Consider the following 22,874-nt stretch of genomic DNA (forward strand, 5'->3'; position numbering starts at 1 on the left):
TTGATGGCCACAGGGCAGTATCTTCTGCTCTGCATACCTTTTAATCTTGGAGTTTAGAGAATTGTGGATTTTTTTTCTTTTCTTTTCTATTATTTTTTAAAAGCCTTACTCTTCACAAGGAAGCCAGAAGTGTGACAGGAAGGTGTGATTTTTAATTTACACCAGAGTCTCGCAAATAATGACTTTTCACACCGTGCTCTTGCAGCTTAGCCTAAGGGAGGAGTTCTGTGGCTACTGTTGTCTTAGCAAATTAAATCTACTGCTGTAATTCAGCCAGATGTTCTTCTATATTTAACCCTTGTTTTCAGGTTGGCAGCTTGGTGTTTGTGAATGCATATGAGGATGTAGCTTATTACTTTGAAGTGGACTTGTTTTCTAGGAAATGAATTTTGAAGACCATTATCTTTTCAGATTGTTGCAGTATGAAAGGTAAACATGTTTTCCCTTCCTGCCCTGCTAACTGTGATGTTGGAAATTCTAACGGACTTAAATCCACAAAAATGAAAAATACGATAATATTAATTTTGAGAACTTCTAGCAATAAAATTTAAATACACAATCTAATAAATATTTGTATCTTTCCTTATGGTTCCATTTCTCTGAGAGTAGCTTTGTGTGGTCTTTATAGAAGAGTCAGTGTCTCGATGTACAAGTAAATCTGCATCATTTAGATTAAAAGATGAAATAGAAAGTAATGCTAAAAGGTGAAAACGTTTTAAGTTTTTTCAGTTCCTCCCTGGTCCATTTAAAGTAATTTGGACTGAATTATAAAAAAATAGGGAATGAGCTGCTAAGAGAAATTTTAAAAATTACTAAAATTGATACACTTTTCTTTAAAGATTATATTTATTTATTTGTCAGAGAGAGAATGCACGAGTGCACAAGGGGGGGGTGGTGGCAGGCAGAGGGTGAAGCAGGATCCCTGCTGAGCAAGGGGACCCATGGGGGACTCGATGGGGGACTCGATGGGGGACCGATGGGGGACTCCATCCCAGGACCCTGGGATCATGACCTGAGCTGAAGGCAGATGCTTAACCAATTGAATCATCAAGGGTCCCTGAAATTGACATAATTGTTAAAGTTTTCTAAGCAGTTGCAGAATAGCAGCATGTAAAAATAACTGAATAGTTAAAGAACATATCTTGCAAACTTTATATACACATCCTTCACTTAACGATCATTAACAGATTTAATTCTTTTCCTATTTTGAATTTGCCCAACTAAATTTTTTTAAAGTTTTCAATCAACGTGCTTCTTTTTCCTTGTTATCTTACCAACCATAATGCTGTTTGATAAAGTTCTAGTACTGAATAGAATATATGAGTATTAATGGAAGAAAGGAAAGAAACATGCAGATTCTCCTGAGAAATCTAGCTCCTACTTCCTCCTCTTGTTAAACCAAAGTAATCAGAAGCGTGACAAGCTCTCTTTCCTAGCTGGGCGCTACAAGGGGTTAAACAGTCTTGGTTTACTAAGGATCTCTGTCAGGCTTTTATCTGATCCTTCCTCCCTTCCTCCCCTGCCCACCCCTTTTGTAAATGTCAACCACTTCCTGATGAGCCTAGTAGTGGTGAATTTCACACCTTTCTTTTCTTTGTGAAGAGACCTGGGTGTTAATGGTACAGGATTGGGTACCATTGTACAGCTTTGGCGGTCTGTTAGTAAAGCTGAGGGATGCCTATGGAAAAAAAAATAGGAGAAGGTGAAGAAATTCGAGAAATGAGACTAGGAAATAGGTTCAAACCGGTCTCATTTTTTAAAAGAGTATTTGTTTTATTAGCAACTTTTAGATGTGTATTCGGGAAAGAGTAATCTTAAAGAAGCTTTGTATTGAGAGTCTCAAAGAGTCTGGCAAAGGGAGGAGCTGAGATTAGAGAGCTGACTGGGAAAAAATAAAAATAAAAGAACAACAATCAGAAAGAAAACTGAAGAATCCTTCTCTGACCTTTTATTCTACAGGTGTATTCACAGGACACAGCCATGGAAACCTGGTCAGTTGATCAGGTCTGCAGTTGGTTGGTGGAGAAAAACTTAGGAGAGCTAGTTCATAGGTTTCAAGGTGAGTTGTTTACACTTTGAAAAATATTAACAGAGCAGCCTAGAAATTGAGTGTCCTCTGTTACTGATAATTAATTACTCTTGTTGCCTAATGCATGCGAATGTGGGTAGGGAATCGCTGCCTTGGGGAACTTCCCTTTCTTTACGGTCTGTGGCAGAGTTTGCATTTGACCTAACATCCAGAGGAGGATGTGATATTCGAAAAAGAACTCAAATAAAGCAAAGTAGTAAGAGCTAGTCCAAATACATCTTGGCTATTTGCATTTGATACCGCTTTTGTGCTTAAAGAATGCAGCCTGTGTTCTGATCAGTGTTGGATTTACAAGTATTGGATATTGCCTGGGAGGTACTCTTAAGAATGGTTTTCTGAGAAACCTTTTTTTCTTATAAAAACAATGACTCTTAGAGAGAATAATCAGAGGGGGGAGGCCCTCCGGGGAAGCAGAAAGTTTCATTGTGACTCCCTGTTCTGATACTTTCTTAGGAGCTGGTTGGGAATGATGCGGTGTCAGTGTTCTTTCTTTGTCAAAAAGAGAGATAATTTTATAACTTCAGAGGACAAGTTTAGATGATCCTTTTAACCCCAGAAATGACTTTGCCTGTTCAGAGTGCTGTGTGTGCGGTGCTTTACCAGGCAAACATGTAGAGACATCTTTTTTTTTTTTTTTCTTTTTCCCAGAGGAAGAAGTAAGTGGGGCCGCTCTTCTAGCACTTAATGATCGGATGGTTCAGCAACTGGTAAAGAAAATTGGGCACCAGGCTGTTCTGATGGATTTAATTAAAAAATATAAGCAGGAGAGTCAAAGACTGGAGTCCTTTGGAAGCCCTAGAGAAACAGCCCCTCTTGCTCAAGCAGGAGCAGACCCAGAGTAAGTCTGTTCCTGAATGGCCTTAGTTTTGATGCTGTGCTTTCTTGATGAGGACTATAGCATGACATGTGGGGGTTAAGACTCTTTGAAAACTGTGACCATTTTCAGCAAATTATATGCACAGTATTCTAGTCTCTTCATTAAGGACACTTTTCCAAAGTTTTATGAACCAATCTACATTTTTTTTTTTAAAATGCACTGCTTTTTGAACATTGACTCCAATTGTTAGGGAATTCCTATGAACTGGGAGTTCCTATATAGAAAGCTCTGTAGCGAGTGGTTTGAGTGTACATAGAACACAAAATGCAAATGGACTCCTGCAGCTTGGGTCTTTTTAAAATCAGGTTTTAGGAAGGGCATCTTTTACTGCTCCTTTGCTTTTTCCCCAAACTGTTTATTTATTTATGTATTTATTTATTTGCCAAGAATTTCTTATAGTAACTAATTTATATTCTCCTCTAGAGGCTTTTGCAGTATAATTTGCTAAAGACTCTTGCCACAATGAGTTTTCTAATTTCTCAGGGGTATTCTTACTGAATGCTATGATCACATCCCACAAAAATCATGTAGAAAAATTTGTGGTGCCTTTGAGGTTTAGGGATGGTTTTGTTGTTGTTGTTTTTTTTTTTAATGACTCACTTCTGCAATGGAAAGGAGTGATAGCAGGAATTACAAAATTAAAATGGTCACTTTACAGATCTATGCCCCAGGGATCATTTCAAGCATTCTGACTTGGTTTTTCCATATTTGAGACTTTTTGCCAAGTTTCTGGGGTTAAATAATTGCTGCACACCGATTATTCATTAATTTTTTAAAGTAAGATTATGATGTTTGATGAAATCCATTCTATGTCTTTAGTTTTTCAGATTAAACCTATGATAATATATATGGCTGTCTTGCTCTTTGATAAGCAATACAATGTTAGAGAGACTTGGCCTAAATAATTTAATTTCTAGAATATTTGGATATTTGGAACGTGGAGGGGGACAGGTGGTCTTGAAGGAGTGGTCCATGGTTGGCCTGAAGATTCTACCATCTGATTTATTTGAAGGATTTCTCCTAAACATTGTTTTGACATATCTGTGTAAAATCACAGTCTTCAATATGTGACTTTTGATGAAGTTCCCATTGCATGCTTTTACATCCTTTTCAGCAAAGGGTGGGTGTGAACCTCAAATCGCGCTCGAAGTAATTTCCCAGCATTCTTGGATGAGTTGGACTTCTGAGTTGGAAGTTCCCTTCAGTTGACTGGAATCTTGATATTGCCTGAGGCACAGCTTGGAAGAAAACAGACAGCCTTGTTTCCACTGCAGATCAGTTTACAATGTTCTCCAGTAAATGAGAACTAGCTGGACTGCCAGGAAATCTGGGCTTCATTCCTGGTTCTACCACTGCCTTGGATTGATTATGTTAAATGTTGACATTCCTGTTGCTTCATCTGTAGTTTGGGAAAAGTAATACATCACCTAACTTCATGTTAATTCACACTGATGTTGGTTGTATCATAATCTTTGAGAAAATCTTTCCTCCTTCAAAGCAGTCTCATGTTAAATATTCAACGTTGTCAACTTGGTTAAGAAAGCCATTTGCAAGTGTAGCCAAGACTTGGAACATTGGTAGTCCAGGGATTTATGAGTGGGGGCTTTTCACTCTACCCAGGAAGTAGCTTATTCACCTTAAGGATTGGTTGAATTAATCTGGTACAAAGCCACAGTTGCAGGTCGGGTTATTGGTTATACTTGGTTTAAGTGTTTATTGCCTGTATTTGCTTACTGTCAAATGTACTGTCATGTGACAAATATATTGTCACATGGGAGTCATGATAATGGAAAGAGGCATGAGAATATGTTACTTAATTAGACCCTTTCAGGAAGTGCTTACTAAAGATAGGAAACTGGGTGTAGTAGTAAGAACCCTGAAGCTAGGTATCAAAACACTTGATTTCAAACCTCTGTTCTGATGATAGCTACTCATCTAACCTTGGAGATTTGCTTGGCTTTTTTTAGTTTCAACTGCAAAATGAAGTAGGTAGACTAAATGATGCTTAAGACTCCTTCTAAAGCGTTGATAATGGCATTCTAGATCAGAGATTGCAGATGGGTTTCAACTTGAGTGCAGATTTCTTTTAAAGGCTAATGGTTGCCTAGTATGTTATTTTGAAAAGTATTTGTAGGCCACATCTGGACAGAATATTTGCATCCTATTTGGACTTAAGCAAATCACAGAAATATGTAATAGGTAGGAGTATTTGCAGTTGCTTTTGGTTGTTGTTCTTGTTGGAGCTGGTAGAGAAATCACAGGACAGAAAGTCAGAAGAGTGAGCTCAACTCCTGGCACTGCTACTGAGGAGCCTGAGGTTGTGAGCAACTTGCTTTTCCTTCTGGGCTTCAGTCGTACCGCTCATAAAGTGAGGGAGTTAGTGGACTCTGGTTCCAAGGGTATTAGATTCCACAGGTAATAAAAGTCCCCCCAAAATGGCAGGGAGTGGAGAAGGAATCTGATGTAGAGTTAATCACTTTGTTTTTTTGGCAGAATAGGGATATTAACCAATAGAATGCATCTCTATTGGTTAATATCCCTATTGGTTAATATCCCTATCATCTAATAAAGATGTACCATCTCAAAGAGGAAAGGATTGCCGTAACACTATTTATAATATGACCGATTGGTGCAAACTGTATTGTGAACAGGCATCAGTCTACCTCCTGGCATATATGAACCACTGTGTGAGATTTGACTCCAGAATGTCCCTTTTTTTTTTCAGTTCTCTTAGTCGTAACCTTAGCATGGAGCTGGAAGGTAGACACAGATTATGGTGTCACTATGGGCTGTCTTCTACCCTCAGAGCTTAGATGAGATTCAACAGTTGTGGCTCCTGTTGAAAAGCCCCTAACCCAACTCTTCTTTCTTGGTGACAGGGATGAAGAGTCCCCTAGTCCTGCCAACCGTGGGAAGCAGACACCATCTTTCTATGCAGCCAAAAACCTTGATAATGGACTAATTGACCAAAGAGTACTGAAACAGAGGTGGGGTTGCTAACTTCTAAACGTTGTAAAGCCAAATGATAATATTTGTCTTTATTTTTTATGAGATTTCATGTGTTTAAATGCATTTCTAAAGTGGGAACCTTTTGTTTTGCTGGAAGGGAATCTTTTATCAAGTGATGAAGAGATTTGGTAAAAGATGAAGATGAAAACTTGTGATCTTTATATTGGAAAAGTGAAATTTTGAGATGATATTGAGCATCTTTCAAGTACATGTTAAGGAGAAAGGATTTCTCTGTTATAAACTGTCGGGTGATTGGCAGTATCCACAAAAATGGCATTTATTCAGTGAATAATGTCCCATAGAGTATGCCTTTTGTGGAGTCTTTGGTTTTGTTTTGAATTTTGTAGTTGTGGTTGTCTTAACTTGACTGTTCCTGATGGAGACACTGCTTTGGTAAACATTTCCTTATATTCTACACTGGAATTTGCATGGTATAGTATTTCCATATATGGGCTACATTGGAACAAAGGGAAACTATAAACCTAGAGAACTAGACCCAGGAATATGAAAGTCAGACAAAGTCCTGAGGGCAATTGGTACAGATGTGGTACAGACTCATGACAGCCTTTCCTGGCCTGTGTGGTTTGTGCATCCGTCATGATGCTTATGGTTTTCAGTCACCCACCAAAAAATGTTTTTCATTAAATGTACTGTCATTGAAAGGAGAGGCATCCACTCACGTAGGAGAATAATCAAGCAATAGTCAAGCCGGGGGTGGGGTGCTTTATAGTTTTCATAAAACTTTCACATTATCATCTCATTTAGTCCACAGTAGTCCTGCAAGGTGGGCATTATTCTCTCTGTTTGGTAAATGAGTGAAACTGAGATTTAGAGAAGTCAAGAGGCTTCTCTCTAGTTTTCCCGAATGTGCCATTCTCGCTTCAGGCAGGATCCACTGCCATCAGGGTAGGGTCTCAGGGGACCAAGGGCAGTAGCCTCAGGCCCCAGCAACCCCTCAAAGTCAGGAAAAACCTGCCCCTTTGATCAGGAGTTCTTGCAAAGTAGGCTTCGGATCTGGGCTGTCCTCTCTGTCCTCTTTCCTTCTTCACCATCTTCAACCTTGCACTCCTATCCCTGGGCACAAAGGCCCCAGCTCCTGAAGATCTCTTGGTATTAGAGCCCATCTTCCTCGATACCATTGCCTCCTTTTTAGAGAGGTGAACAAAAAGGTGGAAGGCAATGACCTAGGTGAGACTTAGTCCTGATGGTCTTCCTGGTCTGAACTATGGTTCAGGAGATGTAAATACATTTTGTTGGTGGCTTTATTCCCCTGCTTTCTGCACATGGGTGCTTGTTGATTTCAAGTGGTTTCCTTTGATAAGCCACGAGTTCTCAACTACTCCTTCCATCAGCTTCAGCTTCCAAAAGGACTAGTCCCTTCTATAATTGTTCAGGTGTGAATAGAGCGAAGAATAGTCCCCGTGGCCCGACTGTGAATCAGTATCCAAATCTGCGCAGTGGGAATAATAACAATAATACTTCCTTCATGGTGCTTTTGTGGGGACCATTATCTAAAAATGGACAATGCCTGCCAAGTGCTGAGCACAGCGGAGGCCCGTAAAAGTGCTCAGCACACTGCTGTCACCACTTCTGGAGCGCTATTCCAGGTAGTCGTCCCACTTCCCGTAGGACTTCTCTCCCTGCTGGCTGTCAGTGGGAGATGAGGATGCTGCCTTCTATGGGTTCTGTAGGTCTTTTCTGTTTTCTAAGTCTTCTTCTTCTTCTTCTTTTTTTTTTTAAGAGAGAGAGAGAGCCCTAGTGGGGGTGGGGGGCTGGGTAGGGGCAGAGGGAGAGAGAATCTTAAGCAGACCCTATGCTGAGTGCAGAGCCTGACGCGGGGCTCAATCTCACGATGCCGAGATCATGACCTGAGCCAAAATCAAGAGTCGGAAGCTTCACTGACTGAGCCACCCAGACATCCCTCTCTTTTCTAAGCCTTCTGATGACATTTCATCCTCGTAACGGTTCTGTGATACCTGCAGGGAAGGATTATTATTGCCATTTTTTTTCATATGGCTGGTCAAAGGAACACCTCTGTGCCTTGTGGTATTTCTCATCCTTCATAGCGCTTGGCAAGGGGGGGAGAAATAAACAGAACTGGCTTGGAAATGGAGAGAAATAGGAGGGTTTGGAAACCAGAGTCGATACTCCCATATCTTTCTCTGTAATCAGTAAGTCTCTCCTAATCTCTCTGACTGCCGGCTGCCCATCACTATCCACAAAGACCTCAGAGTTAAATATGTTCAAAAAGTGACCTCATGTCCCCTGCCTTAATATACACTTGAGTGTAAGAGACACAAATCCACTCAAACTAACGTAAGACAAGGGGAGTCTATTGTAAGAAAAACATTTCACAGCATGCCACAGCAAAGCCTGCAAGTTCCCTGGGCACGGAGGAAGCTGTCCCTCCCCTTATGGAGCCATGTGATGGCCATCTCTGTCTCTGTCCTGCTTTCCTTGTCAGCCTCCTTCTCTTGATTCTCCCCGTGAGATTGGATTTATCCTACTACTTGTGGTTGCCCTGCGCTGTTCAGACTGGCTGACATATGACTACCTTGCCGTAGCACTGACTCCAAAGGAAATTCTCCCTGCAAACAGCTCAGGTCACCCCAGCCAACCGACTCAGTCTTCCAGTGTTGCTTTGTTGGGTATCTGAGGAGGAGAAACTGAGCGCTCCAGCATGGATCACACGTCCCCTCTTGGGCAACCAGCTGTGCTGTGGGCAGAGGCAGATTAAAGACAATGCACCTATTTTAAATATTTTCACTCTGGTCCTGCCCTTCATCCAGAGCCATGCCTGGGTGGGGACAGGGGGGCAGAGAGAAGATTCCTTTCCCACATCCTGTCTCAGACAGCGGCTCTGTCATCCAGCTGTGTGATTTAAACTCACTGGAGCCACCCTGCATCCCTTCTTCCTTCCTGCTGCCCTTCTGTTTTGGGTGCTATTGCTTCAACAGGTGTCGATGCAGGGCCTGTTGCAAGGCTTTTGTTGTCTGTGCTGTCCCCTTCCTTCCCTACCTGCTCATCCTTGAGGATTCGACTCCAAATCTCTCTTTTACAAGCCCCTCCATTTTATTATTCCAGGCCCAGCAAAGAGCCCTTCTTTTATGTGTAGTATCCTCTATGTATCTCTTGCCTTACTTTTAAAAGAAGGCAATGGAATTGATCACTTTAACGTCTTTATTCCCTCATTAGCTGGAAAACACCTGCACAAAACCACACCCTTTTTGTCATTGTAAATATGGCCCCGGCACAGTCCTCACAGTCCTTGGCACACAGAGTCTAAGGAGGAATTTTTAAATTGAGCTGAGGATGCGTCATCCAATAAAAGACTGAATATCTCCATGGGGTGGGATAAATATTTGAATAGCATCAATTTCTTTTTAGATCTCTGGATACAATTCGTGTTAAGTATGCTGACTTTGTAACAGAGTTAAACTCCAGAGTTAATACGTCACTCACACGCGACAGGCTAGAAAGCTTATGGTGTTTGGCTACAAGGCTTTCATGAAGCCATCTGCTCTCGAGAGAAGGGGAGAGATCGTGGAACAAGTGTCCACTTCAGGCTCACACACCTGCTCTGGAATCTTGACTCCTCCATTTGCTTGCCAGGTGGTCTCTGCACAACGCAGGATGGGAAGACCCTCCTGCATATGTAGTTCTTGGTGCCCAAATGGGATGGCACATTCAAGTGCATGGCACCCATTATCACACCATACAAGGTGGCTGTCATTATTCTTGTGATATTTTTTCTATGGTCCCTAAAAAGACTATGTGCTTTCCACCTAGATTATTTGCAAACAAGAAGAAAAAGAAGGCTCTAGAGGCAAGCTGATCACCTAATCTTGGCCCTTGAAAAGTTTCTAGTAGAGATATGTGTGTCCCAGTGGATGAATTTTGTGAGCCAGGGAAACACTAGGGTACTGTGACACATTGCAGGTGTCTTTGGGGATAGGTGATACGATGCTCTTGACTGAATTGCTTAAATGCCCTTCCTTGATTATGAGGACCCATCTTCAACATGCGCTGGTGACCCTTTGGAAAGAGATTTTTTTTTTTTTTTTTTGCAATGCGGTCCCTTGTTTTTCATTTATACGATTTGCTTCCCTTTTAGTGCTTAATAAGGCATGAAATCAAAGACGTAGAGGTTTCCTAAATGTTACTTAGAAACACTTTGCTTAAACTTTAAGTATATGTGTGCAGATGTTTTGCTTCTCCCTTTGGGCATAATTATAAATTAGTCATGGTTTCATGCATATTTAGAAATTATTTTAATGATTTGTGTCATTGGTCTACATTTCCTTGGAGATGCAGAATGATCTCACTCTTCTGCCTGTGCTCAGTAAGGCAAACATCAGTGGGTCCCCACTTGATCATCTGCATGATCACACACGCAGCCAGATGAGGGGCACCGCGGTCGTCTGCGCATCTTACCCAGCGCATAACAGGGGGAGGTTCAGTGAAGTGCACCAAAGACAATACACGTGATAAATTGTCACAGGTCAGTGGAGTAAGAATCCCTCAGAGGGAAATGCAGGAGCCCACCATCTCCCACCACAAGGTGTCTAGAATATCTATACCTAAAGGATCTGAGCTTTGGAAGTGTTACATTGTAACTCTAGTCCTTAATTGGAGATTTCCCAGTGTACACAAACAGGGTAAAAACTATGAGGAGTCCTACAGTGAGAAAACCCATTTGACTTTGTTCAAACCCGAATTCTTTCACTGTGTAAAATCTATTAACAGGGGCACCTGGGTGGCTCAGTCGTTAAGCGTCTGCCTTCGGCTCAGGTCGTGATCCCAGGGTCCTGGGATCGAGCCCCGCATTGGGCTCCCTGTTCGGTGGGAAGCCTGCTTCTCCCTCTCCCACTCCCCCTGCTGTGTTCCCTCTCTTGCTGTGTCTCTCTCTGTCAAAATAAATAAATAAAATCTTTTTAAAAAATTAAAATAAAATAAAGTCTATTAACATTACAAAACACACCCCAGGAAATACTGACTTAAAGATTTCTTACCCAAGCCAGGATGCATTCATTCCTTTCATACATAAATGTTTACTGAATGCTGATTCTGGGCCAGGCCCTGATGTCAGCACTGAGGATATAGTAGCGAATGAAGCAGACCAAACCTCCTGCCCCGCCCCCCGTTCCAAAGGGGGAGAAAAATAGCAAGTAAATGTGACACTCCATTATAACATATTTAAGTGTTATAACGATCATTAACGCAAAGAAAAAAGGAGGGGGGATAGAGAGTGAGTGGCACCGTGTGTGTGTGCGCGCGTGTGAGCGTTCAGGAGGGTTCTATTTCAGATGGTATTTTCAGGGAAGTCTTTTGACTTTGACTAGGTGATGCTTGAGCACAGACCCAGACGAAATGAGAAATACTGGCTCACTAAGCTAGAACTGAAATTTCCTTCAGGGGAGGATATCTGTGGGCCCCGCCAAGCAGGAACTGCAGAATCAGGGGAAATTGGGCTGAGACACTTGATAAATGTTTCTCTAACTCTTACGCATTCCCATTAAGTCTAATATGCAGCCTTCAGAGATCTAAAGTAAGCTTGAGTTCTAAACTGTTCTCCCCCTTTTTGTTCAGTGCGAAAGTTCCTGAATACACACACCATGAGCTCTCGGTGTGATTCAGACTGTGGGGGAGGGGGGTGGGGGGCACTTTAGTCCTCGCCCAGGGGACCTCCGCGTCTCATAGACAAGACTGGCATGTCAGCTGACAATTGCCATATGGGAAAGAGAGGTAGAAGCAGGAAGGCGCAGGGGAGGGAAAGAAGTAAGACTTTCAAAGAAGCCAGGATGGAGAAAGCCTCTGGGGGGATACTTCACAAAAACTGAGTGAGGATTTTCAACGATGATTAGAAATTCAGCTAAAGGAAAACAGGGCAGGAAAGGAAAAGGACATCCACAGCAAGGCAAACAGCCCGTGCCAACGTACGAACACCTGAAACAGTCTCGGGGATTCTGTGAAGTATTTTGGGAAAGTGACAGGTAGAGGTGGAGAAAATGGAATTATGGGAGGTGGTAAGAGGTAAGGAGGCTCTGTGCTATGGGCATGAGCAGAGCAACTGTACCTCAGGTTCACCGGCAGGATTTAAACAAAAGACACAAGTGCCCTAGACCAGTGCTTCTCAAGCTCTTCTGTACTTGAAAATCACCTGGGAGTCTTGTTAAAATGTGGGTTCTGATTTCATAGGTCAGGGGTGGGGCCTGAGATTAAGCATGTCTAACAAGTTCCCAGGGAATGCCAAAGCTAGGGCTACCCTTGAGTAGCAAGGCACGAGGCCAGTAAGAGTTTCTGGTGATGTACAATAGACTAAGTGTCTGTGTCCCTCCAAATTTCATATGTTGAAACTTTAATCCCAATGTGATGGTATTTGGAAGGGGGGCATTGGGAGGTAATTAGGTCATGAGGGTGGAGCCCTAATGGGGTGGGATTGGTGCCATTGTAAGAAGAGCCCAGAGAACTTGCTGGTTCTCCCTCCATCATGTGAGGACATGACAGGAGAACAGGCTTCTGCAAACCAGGAAGAGGGTGCTTACCAAGACCCCAGCTGTGCAGGCACCCAGATCTCAGACTGCCAGCCCCCAGAGCTGTGAGAAATCAAAGTTTGTTGTTTCAGCTACCCAGTGTAATTTGTTACAGCAGCTCAAACTAAGACAGGATGGGACCTGTGGGCCTGTGCATCAGTATTTTTATTTATTTATTTATTTGTGAGAGAGAGAGAGAGAGGAGCAGAGGGAGAGCACCTTCAGGCAGACTCCCCGCTGAGCCCGGAGCCCGACTCAGGGCTCAATCTCACGACCCAGAGATCATGACCTGAGCCAAAACCAAGAGTTGGATGCTCAACCTACTGAGCCACTTAGGTGCCCCCTGTGCATTAGTATTTTTTAAAGTTCCACTCACAATTCTAGTACATAATGAGAATCGAGAACCATTGCTATAGATTACAGAGAGTTTTTGTCATTTATTGGGATAGTGATGCAGGGAATGGATTGAAGAAAAAAATGAGAGGAGGAAGATGCTAGACTAAAGCTTAAGCAATAGATGATGAAGGTATAAACTAAGACAGTGGTAATGGTGAAAATGATATTTAAAAATAAAATCAAGAGGACTTGATGATTAATTAATGCAGGACATTTACAGCAAGGCAAGGGAAGAGTCTTGCTAGGTGGTTAAGTTTTCTCTCGTATTTTAGGCTTGAGCAACTAGGTGATGGTGGTGCCCTCATCTTAAATAAGAAAACAAATATCAGAATAGCATTGTGAAGGAGATGTCTAATAGAATTCAGTGGGATGAAAAAAAGAGGTTCTGATAAGCCCAGGTCTGCTTCTCACTACTTTTTATCTTATTTTTCTTTTCTTTTCTTTTTATCTTTTCTTTTCACTTTTTAAAAATTATTCTCCTCACTACTTTACATATTAACATTACATATAAGTAAACACCAGACAGGAGTCAGTTGGAACACCAGTTCACTAATACAACCTGTAAAGGAGAGGGACTACCATTTTTGTTCAGAAGTCTGTTTTTCTACATTCCGCAGTGAACCACTGAATGCCCTTACCTACTGTGATAGTCAGTGATAAATCAGGTTACCTGAATCCTTACAAACGCAAAACTGTGATTTTTATGAAGCTATATAGAGGAGGATCTGGCAAACCCCAGCCCAGGTGAGCAGGGTTGGGGAGAGACCAAGTCACTAAAGGTCTTGCCCTGTAAGGCACATAAAACCAGCCACTCTGGACCAGATTTGAGAAGTGAATTTTGTACCCTAATCTGCATCCCCCCCAAAGATGCTCTGAGGACATATACTGTTCTCTGTGAGGTCAGGATCCAAAAGTCTAGTAGTATGAAGGTGGATTTTTTTTTTAAAGCTGCCTTAGATCCATTCAATCCTGAATGATCAGATTTTGATACTTCTAAAGTACAAATAGTAGTACTGAACCATTTTGCGACAACGGAGTAGGTAATGTCTCATTATTTTTGCTTATGTGTGCATGAGGAACAAAAACAAAAAAGAGGGACTTGGGCATGATAGCTCTGTGAGACCTATCTATGAGTTCTTGTGACTGTCATGAAAGGCTAGAAGTTTCTGGATTTTTGTATGTGTGTCAGTACCAAGAGGAATTGAGCAATGGGAAGACATAAAATATTTATTTATTTTAGGCTTCTTTTTGTGATTAGTCAGAGCCCCAAAGGCTGCTGGGTCTCTGAATCTCACACTGGCAGCCAAAGACAGGGAGAATTTGAGAGGAGTCTGTCTGTCTGTGCCACAGTACATGCCTGATTCCATTCACATCTCTACCCTGTTTTTATGTCTGATTATGTGTTCACACATGCACTTCAGAAACTAAATTCCTCTGGAAGCCTGACAGTTTAAATGCAGGATGTGAAAGCCCACAGCTATGAAACATAAATTAAAAGCAAACATCAAAATGCTGAGAATGTGGAGCAAACATTTTCTGAATTAGTGGTGGGGACCGTCAGTTCCAGCAAGAGAAGAGCATATTTCCTTCACAGTCCAGGCGCGCGCGTCTTGCAGTGACATTGTTCACTGTTTCCAGAGGAGGTACCTCACCTTGTTCATTCTCTTCACTGAGCTTTTCCATGTATCTCTTCACTCAGCTTTTCCAAACTTCTTGTTCACCTTGTTTTCTTAGCAGTCTTGCTGAGCTAAAGTCTTGCTGATCTAAAGTAAAGCAGGCGATCACCAGAGCACTGGTATGTGACACAGAGCAATGTTTCTGTATCACTTGTAGTTAGGTAAAGTGTGATCACTCTTTTGAAGAGACATATTATAACATCCTTTCCTTTTTTAGGCTAAGATGACAGCGAGTTCTTTAAACAAATGTCTAAGGCTTCAATAGCTTCCTTCTTCTTCTTCTACGTTCCCAAAACCTCTCAGCCTTTAGATGATGCTGTGGTCACATGCTATTCAGCTTTGGAGTTGAACATGTAAAGCTGGGCATGCCAATCGATAACATTGTCAGTATAAAATCTGTGAGCTTGGGTGTGGAGAAGAATAAAATGAAAATAAGATCTCAAAAGAAAGTGGCTGGTGAGACACAACCTTTCAGTCCAGTCCCTGGAGAACATAGTATTTGTCATCACTTTCTTTCCAATGATGGGAAGACTACCCCTGGTGGTACTTCAGATATGAAGGCCAAGTCCTGTAGCCAGGATGGATATTCTTCACAGAAAAGTGCCCCATTTGTCCCTTGTTCTTCTTCCTGGAGAACCAGAAAGCCATACTATTTTATAAGATTAAAAAAACATCAAGGTTCCTGAAGGTAGCAGGTGATCTCTAAGCAGGTGTCCTTGGAGAAAGGTGCCATTTGGGCTCTGAAGTTTAAAAAAGCAGGGATGACTCATGAAATGACTGTGGCTCCAAAAGTCAACCAGGATTCAGACGAAAGTGATGCAAACTCTGCCCCTGGTTCTGGAGAGAAGTCTCATGGGATACAGCTGAGGACGGGTGAGACACTGAGATAAACTCCTATGGGAGGCTTTTTTGGGGGGAGGAGGAGTGTGTTTGATCATTTGGTAATTCTCCACAGCTGCAGTCTAATTCTTATATACCTTTTGTGTCTACAGAGGACTCTGCTCCAATCCCAGATCTGCCTCTCTAGGATTTGGGTCCCACTGGTTTTCGTATCTCAAACATAAGGACTCATGTGGCCCTTCTTTTTGCTGGCACATTGGCTTGATGCCTTGCTAGCCAATGGTTCCTTTGAGAGTGGGCAATTTTTAATGTAACGGAACTCTCCTTTTGGAAAGATATCAATTTTATCTGTGAAAACACAAGTGTATGGAACAGAAGACCGCCTTTATCTGTCATAGAATATTACATTGAATATTTTAGAACTCTCTCAAATGTTCCTAAATCTTTTACAACATTTTTGTTACAAACTGTTCCACTCCACAAATTCACAGGGAAATCAGAGCAGATAAGGAGGCAAGACTTAGTTGAAGCCCATGGGACCAACAGTGGACTAGGCCATGTGGGGGTGCAGACAAGGAAGACCACCTGAAAGCCAGAAGAGTGGAGGAGAGTCCACCTGAAGAGAGAGCTTAAGATGAGCCCAGAAGAATGAAGGGAAACTTAAGGCTTTCTGGGTGAGAGAGAGAGAATGGCTGACACATATGTAGTGTGTTCTGGAGATACAGAAAGCATGATTTTTGGCTGGATCTGAGCATTCACATTGGATAGTAGCTGATGATAAGATAGCACAAAATTGGACCATAGTATGAATGATCCTAATTATGATGATGATGAATTCAAATTTGGGATGTTCAGAAGTTATACACCATGAATTTTATTTTTGTTCACAAATTCTAAAAACCCTATCACCTGCTTTATTTGTGGAGATGTACAAAGGGAGAATGAGAAAATTTCCTTGAAGACCAGAGTCAACTAAACTGGAAGCAACAGTTTTGGACTCTTAATATGTTTTAATTCATAAAAAAACACTGAAGCTTTCTGGTCTGGAGGTTCAAGAGTTTATGTTCTCCCTGAAGCAAGGGGAGAATCTGCTTTCAGGGGGATAAAATAACTGCCAACAATCAATAGCTCTAAATGGGGTTTTATTGCACGGAATAGTTCCAGGTGTTTCCTTCCAAACATACACTTTTACATTCAAATGTATTAATAAATCATGGTTATTTTCCTCTTCTTGGAGAATTCCAGGAACCCAAAAGGCTGATAATTCAAGGATGGGCCTGGTTCAGACTTTCCCTTAGAAATAGGCAATAGTAACTCTATTCTCAGGGAGACCAGATACTGAAGATGCTATTGGTCAAAGAGATGAACATAGTACACTGGGTCCCCGATGGCCTGTCTGCTGTGTTCAATGCTTAGTATCTGCTTGCTGGGGACAGAAGAATCCTGAATCACCCATGTCACTCAAAAGTATGGGTTACACTGTAAGGAAACAGGAAAAGTATCATGCCTATAACAATTGGGAAAAGGGTGAAGTTTGCATGGTGAATCACAAAAGGCAAAACATCCAGCATGGTCAGGTGTTGATGACAAAGTTTCAGCTTTCCCATACACTTGGTCTTTAAACTATGAGACTTTTAGATTTGCAGCTAAATTTCCACATTGGCTTCTGTCTAATCCCAGCAATCTTTCAGTACCTGAGGTATTTTTAATTCTTTTACAGACAGGGAATAGTCCCCCCAAAATGCTGGATTCTTGGGTATTTGGACTGCATGTGGCTCATACATGATGTCCAGTTATCAGATCACATAAGCCCAGAGACAGCTGACCTTCTCTATAGACTCCAGTCACTGTGACAGTTGTCAGTCACAGACAGATAACCTGTGAGTGGTTCTTCAGAATAAACTGCTTCAAAAGACAAGAGTTGAAGTGATAGTCCAAGTGTTTATCATATTAGGGCAAAATTTGTTATATGATTAGGACAAATGTAGGAGGCCAGCAATAGCCCACTCTCCATGTGATATGCTTCTTTTCCAGTTCTATTTTAGGTTTGAATATCTTGTTTGTCTTCTCTCTGGAGATAGTTTTCTTATGGATATTCCTCCTGGGCATCCATTTTCTTATCATGACAGGGCAACTGGGTGCTAGGAAGAGCTTCTCTGTAGGAACCTGGGAGCCTGGCAAGCTACAGAGAGATGTTACTTTTGAATAGCATCGTTGACAGCTTTTTTAACACGTCTAGACCTCAGATGTTCAGGTCTGAGTTGGCATAGTTTGCTATGGTCATTCAATTAGACCAGGAGCCATGGGCCTAGAACCTGAGTTGCTTCTTTCTCTTAGGCATGGTTACTATGTCAGGCAAGACTGGTGTAGTATACTGGGTCCCCGGGCTATGTCTTGGGTCAAGGAGTAAACTGGAAGCCATTAACCAGTTCTAGCTGGCTGCTGTACTGACATGATGATATCAGTGTTTAAATAAAATGAGATAGAAGATCAAGAGGAGAAGATTTTATGACTATCTATGGGGATAAAACATGACAACATGGAATTTAAAAAATGCACTATTACCATATTGTTTTTCAATCTCTTTTCTCCTTATTTTTTAGATTGGATTATTTCGATTGCTCTGCCTTCAAGCTCACTGACTCTTCTCTATATAATGTCAATTCTACTGTTAATCCTATCTAGTACATTGTTTAATTTCAAATTTTGTGATGTCCTATTATTTTCATCACTCTAGCATATTTTCCTTTAAGTCACTGAACATTGTTATACTAGTGGTCTTAAAGTCCTCATAGACATCTAGATCATCTCAGCATCACACTCTATTAATTGTTTTTACTCTTGAGAAAGGGTCACACTTTTCTGGGGTTTTTGTTTGTTTATATTACATAATTTTGGATTGTATCTTAGATATCGTGAATGTCACAATGTGGAGACTCTTGATTCTGTACTATTCACTAGAAGAGTGTTGATTGTTGGTTAGTTTGTTTTAGCAAAGCAACAAAATTGGTTGGGCTTGAACTGAAAACTGTCTCGGGGATCAGCTCAAATTCAAGTTTAGTTCTCTTGTTCTTAGTTGGGCTGTGAACATGTGTAGTTCTAGATCAGCCAAAGATTTGGACAGTTTATACACAGAATTCGTAGTTCCCTCTTTTTTTTTTTTAAAGATTTTATTTATTTGAGAGCGAGAATGAGAGACAGCATGAGAGGGAGGAGGGTCAGAGAGAGAAGCAGGCTCCCTGCCGAGCAGGGAGCCCGATGCGGGACTCGATCCAGGGACTCCAGGATCATGACCTGAGCCGAAGGCAGTCGCTTAACCAACTGAGCCACCCAGGCGCCCTCGTAGTTCCCTCTTATTAGCTATCTCCTTTTGAGGATTCTCTTCCTCTTTCTGGAGAGAAGGTTGCCTAAACTCTGTCCACTAATTCAGTAGTCCAGAAAGGCTGCAGGTTTTTAGTAGAGTTTTGAGCAGCACTGCCTGAGGCCTGCCTTCAGACCAAAAGTCATAAAAAGGAAACTCCTTCCGTCTTCTTTTTCTTCCAAGTGTAGATTCTCTTCAGAATCTGCCTGCTTTTTTTCTACTTTCTGGTGTTTTCCGATAATTTTTGTTTGCTTATTTGTTTATTTTTGTATTTTGTCCAGTGCTAATAGTTATTATTCATAGGATAGTTTGTCCAGTGTGAGCTGATTAGGCCATATATAAGAGATAATATATAGAGGAATTTTCATGACACCCAGATGTGAAGAATTAAGACATTTAGGTATTAAGTCTGAGTTGCTAAAGAGATACAATGAAAGAGATACAATGAAAGACACATAGAAATTGGAATGGGGTCTTAGTCAGCTCAGCTGCCGTAATAAAATAGACTGGGTGTTTAAACAACGAATTTATTTCTTACATTCTGGAGGCTGGAAAGCCCAAGATCAAAGTGCCAGCCAATTTAGTTTCTGTTGAGAGCTTTCTTCCTGGCTTGCAAATGGCCAATATGATGGAGAAAGAGAGTGTGCTCTCTGATGCCTCTTCTTATAAGGACACAAATTCTATATATCAGGGGGCTCACTTTACCTTAATTATTTTTATAAAGGTCCTATCTCCTACTATAGCCCCATTGGGGATTAGGGCTCCAACATATGAATGTTGTTGGGGGAGACACAATTTAGTCTATAGCAAATGGAAAACTGGCTTTGAAATGAAAAGATTATACATTATTTTAGACGTGTTGAGTATGAAATGAATAATATACAAATTGCTGGAGATGGAGGCTGAGGCATAGAAAAAAGAAGATTATTGATGATTTATAAACCTTCAACATATAGCTTCAACATGTAGCTTCAACATGTAGAGTTGAGGCCATGGGGGTTGGATGAGCTGTATGAGGAAGAAAGCGTAGATCAAAACTAAGGATTAAGAGGGCAAAGACCAAGCCATGTGCAAACTCTCATAGAAGATAAAGGATGAATAAGTCAGCAAATAAAACAAATTAGTTCTTGGAGAGATAGGAAGAAAGGAGGAAAGTAAAATAGTGTGTAGGAAAATGGGAAAGAAAAGGGGGCTGTGCAAAAGTGGTCAATTGTGCTATATGTGGTGAGAAAGGTCTTGAAAAAGGCCAGTGTTAAAAGGCCCTGGATTTGTAAATTAGGAAACTGTTACTGACTTTTGAGGAGGTAGTCTTACAAAGTGATTGGAAAGATATTAATGTGCAAGAGATTAAGGAAAGGCAGGATGGGAGTGACATGAAGGACATATTTGGAGCCTAGATGGTGAGTTGGATAACTGGCTAGCAAATGCAGTGAGGAGCCACTGAATGTTGAGAACAAATTGAATTCAGCCATTCGCAGATAATCACTCCTTTCAGCTGACCACGTTCATCCTTTCATCAGTCATTGTGCATTAACTCTACTAAAGCAAAATTATCTATGCTGGAGATAAAAGAAATAGTCTCTGCTCTCGTGTAACACATATGTGTCTTCTGCTCACTGCCAAGGCTCAACCTCTGTCTTCTGTGCATTGAAATCTTTCCTTAGAGAGCTAAAGCTCAACCTGACCTGTTCTTTTTTTTTTATGTTATATCTTTTTTTAAATTTTATTATGTTATGTTAATCACCATACATTACATCATTAGTTTTTGATGTAGTGTTCCATGATTCATTGTTTGCGTAAAACACCCAGTGCTCCATTCAGTAAGTGCCCTCTTTAATACCCATCACCAGGCTAACCCATCCCCCCACCCCCTCCCCTCTAGAACCCTCAGTTTGTTTCTCAGAGTCCTTAGTCTCTCCCCTTAATTTTTCCCTTCCTACTATCTTCTTTTTTTTTAACATATAATGTATTATTTGTTTCAGAGGTACAGGTCTGTGATTCAACAGTCTTACACAATTCCTGTGAATTGAGTAAAACCTAACCTGTTCTTAGCAGAGCCATCTTCTTTACCCAAGGTGAGCTCCCTACTGTCTGCAAAATTCGATGATTTTTCACTCTAATTGAAGTAGTGAGCAATGGGAGTTGTACACAACTGATGAATCCCTAAATTCTACCTCTGAACTAATAATACAGTATATGTTAATTAAATTGAATTTAAATTAAAAACTTTAAAAATTAAAAAAATAAATATAAGGGGCACCTGAGTGGCTCAGTCGGTTAAGCGTCTGCCTTCGGCTCAGGTCATGATCCCAGGGTCCTGGGATCAAGCCCCGCATAGGGCTCCCTGCCCAGTGGGAAGCCTGCTTCTCCCTCTCCCACTCTTCCTGCTTGTGTCCCCTCTCTCGCTGTGTCTCTCTCTGTCAAATAAATAAACAAAATCTTAAAATAAAATAAAATAAAATAAAATAAGCATGTTTTAAAAAAATAATAAAAAAAATAAAAAAATAAATATAAGAAAACTAAAAAATGCTATACAACGTTTCAGAATCAATGAGCTTTTTCATGAGAACCTCATGAAAAATTTTAAATTAGTGCATATTGCAATAATGACTATGTCATTTATCAGATGTATCAACTTTATTATAAGTTTTTATATTACACATATAAACTCTACATATAAACTGAGTATTTAGTTCCATAGACTTTGATTCAGTTAGACTGGGATCAATCCTAGCCATTAATATTGTCTTAAAAGCTTTCCAGTTGATTTTATTGGATACCCAGGATTGAGAGCCATTGGATCAGCATTTTGTTGTTTTGTGGTATTTTGTTGAAGAGCATTGGCACTGAGGTGGGAACAGAAATATTAGTGTCCTCTCAGTTTGGGATTGCTTTTTGCTGCCTGCACTTGCTATAGGGTGACTTCTATTGGTGTTCTGCTCAACTGTACCTCACTAAAGATAAGATGAATAATCTTAACCTCACAGTAAAGATTTTTTTTTGATCCAAAGCCAATACCATTTTATGGATGGTAAATGATTGTGCATGCAATTATCTGCTTCCAAATTAGAGTGTATTTTTAATTTCTGATGAGTCCCTTTACTTGTGTAATATTTGTTTGGACTTGTATTAGTTAGCAGAACTTGTATTCTCCTCACTTCCAGAATACCTTGTTAAATTGCTTTAATGTAAAGAAAAAAGTCTGATGCCTCTGATTTTGCCTGATGATGCTGTTAAAGGGAAGATGGAATATCTAGCTTTGATAGAGCTTAGTATGTGTCTAGCTACATTTAGGGAGTTTGACAAAAAATAATGCTGTAGAGTCCTACCCTTATTTTGAGGAGAAGTGACATATAGGAAAATCTATAGAACAAGAAGGTAAAAACTGCATGAAGCCCTATCTGATGGCATGGAAATACTGAAGTTACCCATTGATGCAGTACTAAATAAGAGATAGCAACCTCAAAATCCTAAAGGGGTCATGCAGCTAATTTAGCCACTAGAAACTTCTGGGGGAAAAGGAGATAAAATGTTCTGAAACCAATTTAACACCTGCGCAGTTATAGCACCTTTTAAAAACATTGGCAAAGCACAAAATACGGCAAACAAAACCTGCCTTACTTTACACCCTTGGTCTGGGTGAGTAAAGGCTAGATCACAGGTGAAAGAAACAAGTTAATGCAATAGGAAAGGAAATTGGGATTGTAGAAGACGAATTGGCATACGGTAGACTCCCAGTAACTATTGGCTGAAAGATTAAAGAAATGAGAGAAACATACTGGAAGTAGTTTGGGCTGAAGCACAAATTTCATCTGGGAATTGCCTGTTGCTGCATTGGATCAAGCATTATATTATCTGTGTGCTTCTTCTAGCCAGGACATATTTTCCCCACTGATATAGGACTGCCAAAGGGGGAATAAACGAGGGAGCTTATCATGAAAAGAGAGGAGAGTGCTTTCTCTTCTTTTCTTTAGTCTCTCTGTTTCATTATGCCTCATGTACTCTTATAATATATGACCTCAAATTCCAAAGGAAGCCTGGCCTTTCAAAACTCATCAGAATTTTGTTTGGACAATGGAGGATTCCATGGGTG

The 22,874-nt window shown here is 40.9% G+C and overlaps 1 protein-coding gene across 1 annotated transcript in view; it reads left to right on the forward strand.

Annotated features, from left to right (window-relative positions):
* The first annotated feature begins 1,965 nt into the window (after positions 1-1,965).
* The window catches only part of SAMD3 (sterile alpha motif domain containing 3), a 52,162-nt gene continuing 31,253 nt past the window's right edge, over positions 1,966-22,874 (forward strand). The window contains exons 1-3 of the mRNA XM_021693528.2: positions 1,966-2,059; positions 2,738-2,927; positions 5,846-5,953. Of these exons, the coding sequence (XP_021549203.2) occupies positions 1,981-2,059; positions 2,738-2,927; positions 5,846-5,953 (377 nt within the window). The 5' untranslated portion in view covers positions 1,966-1,980. The remainder of the gene's footprint in view (positions 2,060-2,737; positions 2,928-5,845; positions 5,954-22,874) is intronic.

The sequence above is a fragment of the Neomonachus schauinslandi genome, chromosome 8 (genome assembly GCF_002201575.2).
Source record: "Neomonachus schauinslandi chromosome 8, ASM220157v2, whole genome shotgun sequence".
Classification (NCBI taxonomy): domain Eukaryota; kingdom Metazoa; phylum Chordata; class Mammalia; order Carnivora; family Phocidae; genus Neomonachus; species Neomonachus schauinslandi.